At 37.6% G+C, this 14,281-nt stretch overlaps 1 protein-coding gene across 4 annotated transcripts in view; it reads left to right on the top strand.

Moving 5' to 3' along the window:
- LOC124220521 (semaphorin-1A) overlaps positions 1–14,281 on the top strand; it is a 231,184-nt gene that overhangs the window by 196,731 nt on the left and 20,172 nt on the right. For all 4 annotated transcript variants that reach the window (XM_046629562.2, XM_046629561.2, XM_046629560.2 and 1 more), the window contains 4 exons: positions 5,376–5,466; positions 10,226–10,330; positions 11,836–11,924; positions 12,712–12,853. In XM_046629562.2, coding sequence (XP_046485518.1) covers positions 5,376–5,466; positions 10,226–10,330; positions 11,836–11,924; positions 12,712–12,853 — 427 coding nt within the window. The remainder of the gene's footprint in view (positions 1–5,375; positions 5,467–10,225; positions 10,331–11,835; positions 11,925–12,711; positions 12,854–14,281) is intronic.

A 14,281-nucleotide genomic window follows, 5' to 3' on the forward strand; every position in this document is an offset into this window, starting at 1 on the left:
GAACCAGCTTGAGTTCGTTTCGTCTGTCCGACGTCTGGCTGCTGCTGCCACCCCGCAGCAGAGATGAGTTTGTGTAGATTGCTCGCCCAGGTCACCGAGGGTACCGAGTTTTGTAGGTTAGGTTTACTCCTGCCATCGCAATCCTCGGCCATTTCACACGTCGCCTGAGAAAGCGTGCCGTGTAGGTCTGTATCAGGGTTGCCACACGTCTGGAAAACCTGGAAATGTCAGGGAATTTTTAATCCGGTCATGGAAAAATCTGGGAATGTTCGTTTTTTATCGTGGTAATTAGAGATGATTTTTTGAGGTAACAAGTTTAATATTTTTCGTAGAGAAAATATACCGACTTCTTTGTACTTTATATTGTTCTTCAATTCGAATTGCATTTGAACCGAATATAGGGTTAACGAGCTGAACGATTCAAGTTTTAGTAACTTACCAGAACTGGGGAAAATTTCGTGGAAAACTGAGTCTTAGGTTATGGAAAACCTGGAAATGTCAGGGAATTTTTAATCTGGTCATGGAAAAATCTGGGAATGTCAGTTTTTTATCGTGGTGATTAGAGATGATTTTTTGAGGTAACAAGTTTACTTTTTTTTCGTCGAGGAAATAAGCCGAATTTTTTATACATTGTATTGTTCTTTTATTCGAATTGCATTCAAACCTAGTATAGAGTTGATAAGCTGAACGATTCAAGTTTTAGTAATTTATCAGAACTGTGGGAAATGTTATGAAACTTTTTTTCTAAAAATTTGTGGTCACCTTGTATTTTGTAAATTCGGGGAAACGAATGTCGGAAAATTGTTGAATTCAATAAAGTTTACCTCAAATTTCGTTCCTCCCTTTTTTTTATCGCCTGGAAGGAAACGAATCTCACTATCGAAGTATCTTTTCGACGTGGACTGAAATTAATTAATTAATTTTTAACTTTAACGTTATCACATTTTTACCACTCGTATTTTCATAAAAATTCCTTCAAATAAAACGTGCTCGGTACATGCGGTACTACTTTCGTGAGAGTGCATTGGACTAACAGTGTATTCAGAGTTCTCTATTGTGTCGCTGCTCTGTCGAGAGGAAAAAGACACATTTTAAAGGTTTCATAGACGTGGTCTGAAAAATGAATGAGAAAAAAAAAAAGCTCACGGTATACGAACCAGAAAGCGAAGCTTTCTTCAACCACACGAGGTCGGCTGCTTTGACGATTTTACAAGAGGTTACTTTTATTTTCTTTTCCTTCAAGTGAAAATCGTAGCAATTTTCAGTTGAAAAACTAGGAAAAAATTGTCGTCAAATTGCCAAATATTGTATAAAAAACGTAATGTTATGAAATTGCCTCAACTAGCCGCAAATATTGTCGATATTGATGCGGTAAAAAAAAAAAAAAAAACTAAAAAAAAAAACAAAGTCTCGTAAAGCCGAAAAAGCTTTCGCATGCAGCAGGACCGAAAGTTGGATTCATCGTTTAGCGTGAAGCTATTTTGAAATGTTTAAATACAGAATACTTTCAACATTCCCTAATTGTCGTGTAACGGATGAAATTTTTATTCAGTCGATAATACCGCGTAGATACCTGATATATAAAAATCGAAGTATCGTTCGATCGTTTGTAATACACTTTTTCCTACAAGAAAGAAAACGTGTTCATTGGGGTGAAGAAAGAAAAAAAAAAAAAAAAAAAAATCGGGAAAACCAACTGTCTATAATAAAGACCTAAACAAGCGTCATAAAAATATCATCCCGGGGAAAAGAGGAAGAAGAAGAAGAAGAAGAAGAAGAAGAAGGTGGCGGTGGCGGGGGATATAAAAAGAGGTAAGAATGACCAGCGGTAAGGCTGAAACGTGCCGATATACGGTAGATGCCCTAAGAAAATTCGATTCCCGCGGGGGTGTCGTAGCCGGATGATCCGGGATGCGAGTGACTCGGCTTAAAGGGATGATCGCGTCACCGTGAGGGCGGGGGGGGGGGGGGGGGGGGGGAGGGAGGGGGCGGACCTCTCTTCATCCCGATAAAGAACGGCGAGCGAAAAATAATCTGCGGTCTGAACCCGCGGGGCGAAAAGGGGTGGCGGGGGAGGCTTCGCGACGCGGGGTGAACCACCCCTCAGGGTCCATTAGTCTGCCGGAGCTCCCGCGTCTCGGATGATTTAGGGAGCCGCTGGGACCGATAAGATTCGTGCCCGCCGTAACTCACCGTCGGCTTGCACGTTTCTACCTACGTTTTCCACCCCTCGCCAACCCCCCCCCCCCCCCCCCCCCCCCCCCCCAAGCTATCTCACCCCCTCTCTCTCTCCACGCGTGTGCACCTCAGCCGCGACGCGTTTCTTACCGGCGAATTTTAAACCTGCCGGGGTTGAGAGAAGGGAGGAATTTCGGGAGATAAAAGAGAATCAAAAAAAAAGAAAAAAAAAAAAAAACGATACAAAAATGCAAAAACACCCTCACGCGTCGACCAGCCTGTTAAAGGTATAAATATTCCCACCACGCTTTCCGTCCTCGTGTTAAACCTTGCACTACGTCACGTCACGGATATATATATATATGTATATGTATATGTAGTTACAAGGGTAGCCACCTTAAACCTACCCTGTATGCGTATATTTACGAAGTGAGAACTACCCGAGAAACGTGAAGGAATTATGTATACGCGAGGCTGTGTTGTGGTGCTTGTGATAAGAATGAGGTACAAGGTTTTTTAACAATAACAATATAATTATCTGAATTCATAAACAGCGAGTGTGAGGGATCGGTTGGATTTCATGTTTCAATTTGCAAGTAAAGAAGAAATAAAAAATTGATCTGCTACTGCGAAACGAGAGGAAAATTTTTGTAGACCGTATTCGATTGGATACTCCATTTGTTTTCGTTTATAAGTAGACGGTATTTTTTGTCGGTTAATCAAGTAATCGGAATATTTATATCACGGAATTGAAATTTTGATCAGTATTTTTTCGGGTGGACTCTGATGTGTTCAGTTTTATTGTTTAGTCAGTTTCTTTTTTCAAACTAGCGATATGGAATACATTATATAATCCCCAGTAACGATGTTTTTCGAATGCACTTTTGGTGTTGTCAAATAACTAATCTATCAGAATATCTAACGCGGCAATGCTGTTATTTAGTAAAATAGTCGCTGAAGGAAAGTTCTTCGAAAACAAGACGTTCAAACGCGTCTTCAACTAATCATCCCAACTCCGAAACAGTAATCCGATTTTTATCCTTTTCTGTTTCTTTTTTTTTTTTTTTACTAAATTTGTTTTATTTGCGATTCTAAAAAAAAAACAAAAAAAAAACAAATCTTTGGCCGTAAATTAAAAATCTAAAAAAATTCAGAGTTCCGTTTCGGAGTTGTGACAATTGTATGAAATTTTTTTTAACCAAAAATCAGAAATGGTGCGGTTCCAACGCTGGTCGCATTGGCGCGGAATGCCCCATGTATAAAAAGTCTCTCAAAGTCTTTCTGACGTATGTTCGGTTATAAGTCCAGAACCACTGAACCGATTTTGATTATTTTTTTTTTTTTTCTGTGGATAGCTGCTACCACGTTTCGAGCTATATTTCGTTACAACCAAGATCAACAGTTTCCAAGATATAACGATATTTGTAAGCCAAGTCGGAAGTCTGCCTAAACTCTTACACACGTAAGTTAGGTTATGTTATATTAGATTTTACGTTGGGTCGGTTATTATTAATCCTTATTCAAAAATATCGTCGTATATTTATATTACAATAAATTTTTCACCAGGTCAGAGCAGCGACGAAACGAATCGTTACCATAATTTGTAAAATCTAAGAAAACTACTCGAAAGTCGGAAGAGAAAAATTTCCGTACAAGTAAAAATCTAACAGACAACAAGAAAACTCGTACCCAACATGCACCGCGGTCGAGGCGAGGAAGCGAGATTGAAAAATGATCAAAGTTGCGAAAAGGCGTTGCGGGGGTGGATTTTCCGCATGCCGTGGGATGGCTGGAAGAGATTCCGCCGCAGCTCGACGAGGAAAAGCGGCGAGCGAGTTGTAGAAATGTTCTTATCTCGGTTGTACGTACAGGTTCCTACCTAGCCGAGCGACGGCGATTGTTTGCTGCTACCGGTTGAATTTATCGCGTATCTCGAACCGTTTCGTCGCTGCTCTTGCGCAGCGCGCGCGTTGATGTTGAAACTTTTAAAGTTCCACATCCCCCGCTTGGCTCCGCTTTTCTCCCGTTGCACCGAGGCGACGAAGGCGGGCGAAGAAGCGCCGCCGAGCCGCTACTCTGACCAACTTTTATAATTAAACGTAATTAGTTTGTGAAACTTCTAAGCCAAGATAACGGACAACACCGCTACGGCGGGCGAACGAACGCGTGCCGCAATTTAGCGATGAAAACGTGAACGCAAATATTTATACAACGAATTAACCTATAGACGGGTGTACGCGGAATGCCCGCCGGGGTGGAACGAAAAATAAAACCTCGCAAGCACGAAGGAAGAAAAAGGAAAGAAAAAAATTCGAACACGTTGGGGAAAAATCACCGAACCACAATTCACACGCTTTACATTTAAATCGATATATCCGAACCCTTCGAGTCACCGCTATACATATAATAGAGCCGAAATCGTTTCTCCGAAAAAACCTTCACCTTCTTATATATATATACATATATATACAATCATGTATTATATAGCTGATCGAGATTCGAATTTCCCGCCACGCGGAACAGCTACGAGATTTTGTGCGAGGATTGCGATTCGGTTTCAATGTAACTTTTAAGCGTTCCACTTTCGCTTTTTACGTCAGCTTCAAAAATCGGTTGCGTGAGCGCGCGTGTGTGCAAAATGTAGATGGGCGGGAAAGTATTTTCATGCAATCTTTATGACGAAGAAGAAAAAACTGAAAAACATCAGAACACGATGACAATTATACACCAGAGTTTGCACGTGATTAGATAGAGCGTTTTAATCAAAGGAATGTCTTTACCTTCAATTATTGATGTATCAACTTTGCTTCGTTCGAATTCGGTCGGAACAATTTATACCTTACGCGTTAAGTAAACGAACAGTTTTTTTTTTTTTTTCCTTCTTTATTCCCGACACATGATTCAGACGATGATCCCGACCGATTTATCCTTTACGATGATTGCATATGTAAATAGGCGGTGAAATTAAGCCGAAAAGGGATGGTATGAATTACCGGACGAATAAATAAATGAATAAATAAATGAATAAATAAATAAATGAACGATATTCGTCTCGCGTGTACGAAAAGGAGAGGAGAGGGATCGGCGAGGGTTGCAGGGAACAATAAGGGGTTGGAGGTTGAGCTAACGTGGCTGGGACCGAGTAAATTGGACAAATTTCGCTGATAACCTTTCTCTGTTTTATACCTTTGTTCCAGAACGGCGTTCACGTGCCCGAAAAAGACACCGTCGAGGGCCGAGGACTCTGCCCCTACGACCCGGAGCACAACAGCACGGCCGTATTTGCCGGTAAGCGATATTTCTAACCGTATCTATCATGCGGGTGTGTTTTATATTCCTTTACTAACCGGCCGAATTATTATCGCTCGGCCGTTTCGGCACGCGATTTTACCATATATATGTATATATATATATATATATATATATATATATATATGTATATACACGTATAAGTACGCGTGTACACCTCGCACATGCAACGTGCGTTATAACTTTTCCATTTGGCTTTTCGTATCGTCGTCGTTCTTGTTTTTGTTGTTATTATTATTATTATTGCTACTATTATTGTTATTATCGTGTTGTAACGCTTCGAGAATTCATTTTTTGACGGATGACTGTGAGAGAGAGAGAGAGAGAGAGAGAGGCTTAAAAAGGTGTGAATTAACAACCGTCGTACAAAAGACCTTAAGTTATATACATACGTATGTATATTAGGGTTCACTGAGTGAAATTTTTAGTTCCGGTTACCGCTCGGTACTTAATTATTTTTACTTTTTACCACGATCGAAAAATATAGTTCTAGGTAGAAAATGGAAATTAGTTTTCTAGCTTTTATACCGGAAAGTCTGGTGTCCGTTGCTGTTCTTTCTCGTCACGATCACTGTTGCTATATTTTCTTGGTAACCGTTGCGAAAATTTAATTCTCGGAAATTTTGTTCAACTAAAAAAGTAGAGTAAACCTCAGAAACTGATTTCGCGTTGCAATAACCAAAAAAAGGATCGACAATAGCGTAACTGGCTTTTTCGTAATTTCAACAATATTCAAACAGTTTTTTTTTCTGACGATACCTGTTTTACTGAATTTTTCCAGTTACCATAAGAAATGAAATTTTCCTCAGTGTGTTTCGGAAGGAAAATAATTTGCAATTTTCCACCGTGGCATCGCCTAAAAAGTTTGTCCAGGTCGAAAGAAAGATTGCGGTCGTTTGATTTTTCCACTTTTTTCTCAGTTTTTCTTTTCTTTTTTTTTTTTTTGGAACCTCAATTTGAATTTGTGAAGAAACACGTTGTAGCACTTTAATTCTCATTTCTTTCCTGACCTTTATGTTCAATGCAAAAGATCACGATCCATAACACAACGATATACTAAACGAGATTCTTATTGTCATAAATGCAAAAAGTTCGTATTGAATCGTAACTATTTCATGAGATTGAATATAATAATGAGAAGATCGTCGGATACGCTTCTCAAACATCGGCTGGAAATTTTATATTACAATTGTGGATCTTCTTAGCGACGTAAATTCGTATTACTTATTGTTCACGATAATTTGTGAATTTGAAAAAATGTATATAACAAGTGAAAAATCGACTGAACGAGATCTTTCACATAACGTTGGACGCTCATATTTTGACAGAACAATTTTTTTTTTTCACCCAAAAAAACTTTTCAAAGCGTGTCGCGGTGGAAAATCGCAAATAATTTTTTTCCGAAACATCCCAATCTCCGTATACGTATACGTATATATAAAAGGTTGGTTGGGGAAAAATGATTTGACACGATTTTGTTGTTACACGGTAATAATGCAGCTCGACGTTGTGACTGGGTTTCAATTTACCGTAACATCGCGGGTATATTTTCATAAATTTCCTTCCCTGTTCAACGATATTTTGATTATTCAAAAAAAAAAAAAAAAAGCAAAAAAAAAAATAAATAAAAAATGCCAAAGGAAAACAAGTTACTGATTCCACCAGTCGAAACTGTCGAATAGATGAGAAGAGGCAATCCAATTAACGACAAACCGTACAATACGTATATAATTATATTTTTTTGAACGAGAAGATTAGAGCGAAATTGTACCCATATACGGTACAATTATACGGTTCGCGAGTAAAAAGGAACAATGAAAATTGCACGTAGTAGGTGAGAAACTGCGCTAGATGGTTATTCTGTAATGGAAAAAAAAAAAGAAAGAAAGAAAAAAAAAAACCCCGGACGATTCGAATCCGTTTATGAAAATATAGAATAGACTTGATCCATAATTTATGAATTTTTACGATGTCTGTAATAAGGGGAGTAAAAAACACGTGAAAAAGATCGAGGACAACGATTCCTCGTAATTAAGTGAAATGAGGTTAAACCTGCCAAGCATGTAATACATGTATATATATATATAGTATATACGTATAAAATATAATATATAAAAGCAGCCGTGTATAAATTTTTCTTACACGCTGCTGCCGGTATGATACAAAACCGTATCTTCTTTCTCTTTGCCTCTGATTTTTTTTTTTTTTTTCTTCTTGTTTCTTTTTCCCGTCTTCCTTCCGTTATTTCTTCCTTTTCTTATTTTTTTTTTTTTTTTACGTTTTTTTTTTTTTCTCCTCCGCTTTACTTTCTTTTTTCTTCCGCCTGCAACGTTCCCGCAGAATTACGGAAGTCTCGAGCGGTTGAATGATAGTTTATCGCGAGGCAGAAACGCGCGCGCCACGAATCCTCAACTAAAGGATAGAAACGGCAGATTTACGACAAACGACGACGACGAAGAAGAAGAAGAAGAAAAAACGGAAAGCAAGAAACTGGGGCTCTTCCTTCTCATACCAACAAGCTCCTTTCCGCAAGGATCTTCAGGACTCCTTCCTTACGCGCGCACACAATTTACTACAATTTTATACGTGTATAGGGCATTCCTCAACGACTCGTTAAATCCTTGCGAGGATAATATTTTTTCCAACTTCACCAAGGATTTTATCCTGCCCGGTTATTACGACCCTTGAAAGACTTTCAGAAACATTTTCTAATTTCACAATTCACTCGTCTTGCTTTTTGTATTATGAATTTTTTAAATCCATCTAAAAAACATATGCAAATTAATCTTTACCAACCAAGTTACATGATTAACAGAGTCCGAGTGAAAAACAATTTCAGGCAAAACTTGGAGTGGAAGAACGTTGTTTACTACATGTGTATATGTTTTTTTTCATCGTTTTTTCGGACGACTTGAAAATTGTTTGGTGGAAAATTTGAAAAAAAAAAAATCATAAGCGTGTCTTAGAACTGGAGGAACGAATGAATGAAAAGAGAAAAAAAAAAAAAAAAACCAGCGATTACGTTCTGGGAAGAAAGTCGCGGGAAATTTTTCATTCACTGCTTGATTTTCGGATTAACCTGGATTCGCAAACCTAATTGTTACGTACAGATTCAAGAACATCGATGATCTACTCGTGTAGATTTTTCTCATTCAGCTTGGTCGTATCACTACGCGTGATTGAAATAATTATTCGCAGACAAGAGTTTAATTTAAATACGAAATTTATAAACAATAAGATGTTCTTGTGATCGATTTTTCAGATTTGGTTTCACAATAACGTTGTTCGCTTATTTAGTTACGCTAAAATTTCTAGGGTCTGAATATAAGCGTTCGGTGATTTAGAAAGATCCGTTCTTGATGGTCTGAAGTTTGACTTAATTCCGCGTTCTTTGGTGTTCAATTCAGTTTTGTATTTCCGCGGGTGTCCGACGATGATTCAACGTTGATCGATATAGATCCTAACCTATGGTACAAGCGTGTGAGCTCTCTTATGGTAATTGCACGTCGGTAAGTTAGGGTACAGATAGGTTACTTACCGACTGAGACGCGACATAAAAATCAAATAGTTGGACGAAAATTCGCAGGATTTCTTCGTCGGTTCTAGCGTTCGGGGAACATTGAAGGGAGCTTGAAGCATTCTCAACGAACGTCGGAATCACTCGAAGTCTTACCCTTTCAATTTCTATCATGCAAATTCACCGTTTCACTACTGGTTCATATCGACTATGTCATAGAATTTACTTTTTTTTTTTACTTGATTCGCAAAAATTAATTCAGATGCTTTTCAGATGGTTTTCAAAAATTCATAGAACAAAGACGAACGGTTGTAAAGAATTTGACAATTTCTTCGGATGGTTTTCGGGGTTCGTACTGACGTGAGAAAAATCCCTTGTTGAAACCAAAAAATGTCACGAACAACCTTTTACCGAGTCGGCGTGGAATGCCCCATATATATATATGATTTGTGTACACATACGCATATGTATCATGGCACCGTGTATTATATCATACTTTTTGACATTATATACACGTTTTCTCCCTGATCGTGTACAAATTTCTTCCGAAACTCTGCAAAACTTCGTCGTCGTCGTCGTCGTTGGTAAAAAGAAGGAGAGCGTAAAAAACGGTGATATAAGTATTACGTGTAGAAGCGAGAGATGGAGGATGATCGAATTTACAAAGAGAGAATACACATATTTCCTTCAATTTTCACGATCCTTTTACTCCGTCAAACCTAAAACGCCGATCCATCGATTTTCTGATTCATTTTTTCAAGTTTTTTTTTTGTTTTCTCCTTCTCTCTCTCTCGAATTAACTATCAATTTTTTCCCTCCACTTTTTTACCGCACACTTCCAGCAGCCGCATTTCACTCTCATCTCCACACAAACACATATATATATATATATATGTATATATATGTATATACTACCTTTATAAAGGTGCACTCATATCACGATGTAATTACGTTATGTATATAATGTATATATATATATATATATAGGTACCTATAATACATTACGTTGTAAAATGGGATTAAAACCGTCAGAGCTTTTCGCAAGATAGAGAGAGAGAGAGAAAAGCACAGCTATTTAATTACATTCGTAACACAGACGGGCACATTCGCGTATGCCTGGAAAGGTATAAAGTTAGTCGGTGAAGAGAAAAAAAAAAAAAAATGTGCGCGTCGGATTCATAAGGGTTTAATCAACCCCGTGTTTTTTCACTCGTGTTTCAGGTGGGCAACTTTACGCTGCAACGGTGGCTGATTTCTCAGGTGGCGAACCTCTGATATACAGATTACCGATCCGGACCGAACGTTCCGACTTGAACCAACTGAACGGTAAGTAATTTGTTTTATTACTCCTCCCCCTCTCGCCTGCAATTTGTCTCCGTCTTTCGTTATTTATTTACATTTTTTTTTCTTTTTTTTTTTCTTCTCTACTCTTCAACTATTCATCAACTTCGACATTGAATGATTGTCGAAAGAGGAACGTGACGTTTGAAACTGCGAAGTTACAGAGCGCCGAAATAATCTTGCGGTGTTTGAATAACGAGTACTTTGTTCGCGGAAAAAAAAAAAAAATATATATATATATATATATATATTCGAAGCAGCAAAAGGATTGCGGGGGAATTTTTTGAATTTTTTTTATTACTCACAATTTCAACACCGCCAAATTTAGGAAATGTAACCTCCGTTGATATCAAAGTACATCATACGTACCGTGAATGTAATTTGAGAATCAGTTCGATCCTGTCAAGTTCCACTTACTAATCGATTGTAATAAGCTAATTCACTCTGAGACAGATGAGGGTGTGAGTATTATTATTATTATTGTTTTTATTGTTGTTCTTATTATTATACAATTGATAAAGTTGAAAATGCACGTTTGTCCGATTAAAAACAAATTCAGAAACTGTCAATTATATACGCTGAGGGAAATTTTTAGTTCCGGCTTAACGCTCGGTCCTTGACTATTTTCATTTTTTTTTTTTACCACGATCGAAAAATGTAGTTCTAGGTAGAAAATGGAAATTAGTTTTCTACCTGTTATACCGGAAAGTCTGGTATCCGTTGCTGTTCTTTCTCGTCACGATCAGTGTTGCTATATTTTCTTGCAACTGCTGCGAAAATTTAACGCTCGTGCAAGAATAAATTGACGCTAAAGCCTTCTTTAACTAAAATGGTAGAGTAAACCTCAGAAACTGATTCTGCGTTGCAATAAACAAAAAAGGATCGACGATAGCGCAAAACGATTAGACGTACCTCGTTTTTCGTAATTCCAACAATATTCGAACAGTTTTTTTTTCTAACGATACCTGTTTTACTCAATTTTTCTAGTTACTGTGACAAATGAAATTTTTCTCAGTCTAGTTTGCATATCAAGGATCAAAGGCGCGGTTGATTAGAAGCTGTTTCATATAAACTGACCATCGAATTAGTCGATACGGGATGTGATGTGAAATTTTGAACGAATATGCAAAAGTTTCTAGGTTCAGGGGTAATAATAATAATAATAATAATAATAACGAACGATGTGCAGTTGGCCAATTATCGCGGTTAAAAGCCGCTGTCGAAACGTCAGTCGACAATTCTATGTCAATACTCTCCCTTGAAATAGTGCATTGGATCCGATTACCCTCGTATTGTTATCGTCCCTGCGACAACGTTGATCCTGCCGATCCTTTTTGCCTGATTTTACCCTTGAAAAAGGTTTATTATAACTCGAATAGAATTCCTTAGACTCGCATGGCGTTGATGTCCTATTGTAAATAATTTAAACCGTTATTCGGTAAATTTACGACTTTATTACGGGCGCTATGTTGTAATGAAATTTATTCCAGGACCGAACTTCGTCAGCTCATTAGCCTACGACGACTACGTTTTCTTCTTCTATCGCGAAACCGCCGTCGAGTACATGAACTGCGGAAAGGTGAGTGCTACGTCTGACATGCAGAATTCACTAATTATCACCCTGCTTGATTACAATTGTAATTAACTCGTTTAGGTTTATCAATCCGACCATGATGAGCCAGTTTCATTGCTTCGTTATGATCGTTATTTTCACATCCTCATTTTAGTTTACAAATTAACAATTTCCCGTTCGACAATTTTCTCGTTTCGTATCGATTTGTTGGGATTGTTAAAAAAAAAAAAAAAAAACCTTAAACCCGTAATATTCCCGTCAATCATTTATGAACCAGGAAATTGAAAGGCTCGGTTTTCTTTCTTTTTTTTTTTTTTCCTTCTCTTCCCTTTCATCTGTACTCTGCAAAGTCTGAAAATAATTATTGACGAAACGTCGATCTGTATTGCACAATGGAAAATCCGGCCACTTAATATTAGAATTCCTTTCAGAGTTTCTTTTTCCCCCCGTGGCAGGTATAATAATTGTGAAATGAACTCGGTATGTGTCGATGAATTAAAATTGAACGATTTTCATATAATTAAAACGTTCTAATTCTTCGAATAATTGATGACGTGTTACAATCTTGCGCAAATCGCAATAAATTCAGTGCTTTGTTGAATTATTTTTCGTCGAGGGTGATTAAAAAAAAAAAAAAAAAAAGAAATAAAAAAACTTGCGACACATCGACGGAACTACCAAACCATTTTATAACCGCGGTCATTCTCTCTCCCTATTTTCACTGGGTTCGCGTGTGTTTTATTTTTATTTTTATTTTTTTTTTTTTTTCATTTTCTTGCCTTTTCGATTCCAGGCGGTGTATTCGCGAGTCGGCAGAGTCTGCAGACACGACAAAGGCGGTCCCCATGCTTTTAGCGACAGATGGACGAGCTTCCTAAAAGCGAGACTGAACTGCTCTGTCCCCGGCGACTATCCCTTCTACTTCAACGAGATACGTGAGTACATGATCCTTTCACATTAGTGTCGATGCATTCAAAATCATATATAATACCGCGTAGGTGTAAATTGCATAAAATATGCACCGTGTCGTCGCCCTTAATAACGGGTCAAACAACATTTGGAAGCCTCAACATTAACTGTTTTTTTTTGTTTTTTTTTTTAAGAATTTTTCGTCGAATCGAAATGAAATTCGAATTGAAATCGTTCTTGCACGATTTTCACACGTTTTTCTTTTTTTTTTATTTTTTTTTCTTATCGTTCACCGATAAACCGATCGTATAAAAAAAATTTCACTCAAAATCGAACAAATAGTTTTTGAAAAATCATCAGCCGAGAGTTTGGAAATTATACAATGCAGTTTTGAAAAGAACGCGCGTTTAATGTCTATAACGAATGGAAACTTTCTTTTTGTGATAATATCGTTGTTGTTCTGAGCGTGCTTTTCGATTTCTCGAAGTTCGTAAACGATGGAAAGCCGTTAAAAATCATTTTCCGACCATCACAAAAGCCGACAACACATCGCGTTAATTATGCATAATATCTAATTACGCGCGCGGTCGGATCGAGACTGTCGATCATTCTGCTAGCGGCATCTGCTCGAAAGAGAGACAGAGAGTGCAGGTGGTTTATTATAACATCGGAAAATCCCGTCTCCGAAAATCATCGCGCAGTTTTATTATCCGTTTGTTAACTTGGTGAATTATTCAACGGTGTGATTATACACCGTTTATTCAATCGGCGTAGATCCTCGAATTCATTCAACCGTTAATTTTACTGTAAAAATTCGTTCATTTTATTCGCATACTTCTCTTATATATGCGTTAAAATTGATCCCGTTTTTTAATTAAACCAATATTTGGCATCTAATTTTGTTTCATATTCGTTGTCTCGTTTAATTTCGTGCCACGGAGTTGTTTGATATTTGAAAAAAGTCGCATGGAATTCTAAAATTATTTTTCAACAAGTTAGCGCCGATTCGGGGAATTTGATTTAGGAAATCTGTGCTTACCAAAAACAAAAAAAAAAAAAAAATAATAATCAGGAACAAAAAATTTATCGCGCCAATTAAACGGTAACAACAGTTCAGAGTCGCTTTTGTACAAATTCGACGAAATTTTTTTTCGCGGCGGTAAAAATAATACGATAAAAAAAAATATATATATATATACATGCTCTAGATCGTTGTATAAAATTTTCACTACAAAGTTGGCAGAAATGTCAAAACCGCACCTTTTTAGCTATATAGTTTTGCTCGGAAGAATTGACTTCATTCGGTTTTACAACGCTACAGTTATACGTAAAGTTGAAGATTGAAAAATACGTGGACATTTTCTGTGGGACAAGAATAGGAAATTTGCAGACAGAGCCCGTCTCTCCTTTTGCATTATAAAAGTGCCGCCGGGATAATCAGCCGACCCTAATTT

This window comes from Neodiprion pinetum, chromosome 5 (assembly GCF_021155775.2).
Source record: "Neodiprion pinetum isolate iyNeoPine1 chromosome 5, iyNeoPine1.2, whole genome shotgun sequence".
NCBI lineage: Eukaryota > Metazoa > Arthropoda > Insecta > Hymenoptera > Diprionidae > Neodiprion > Neodiprion pinetum.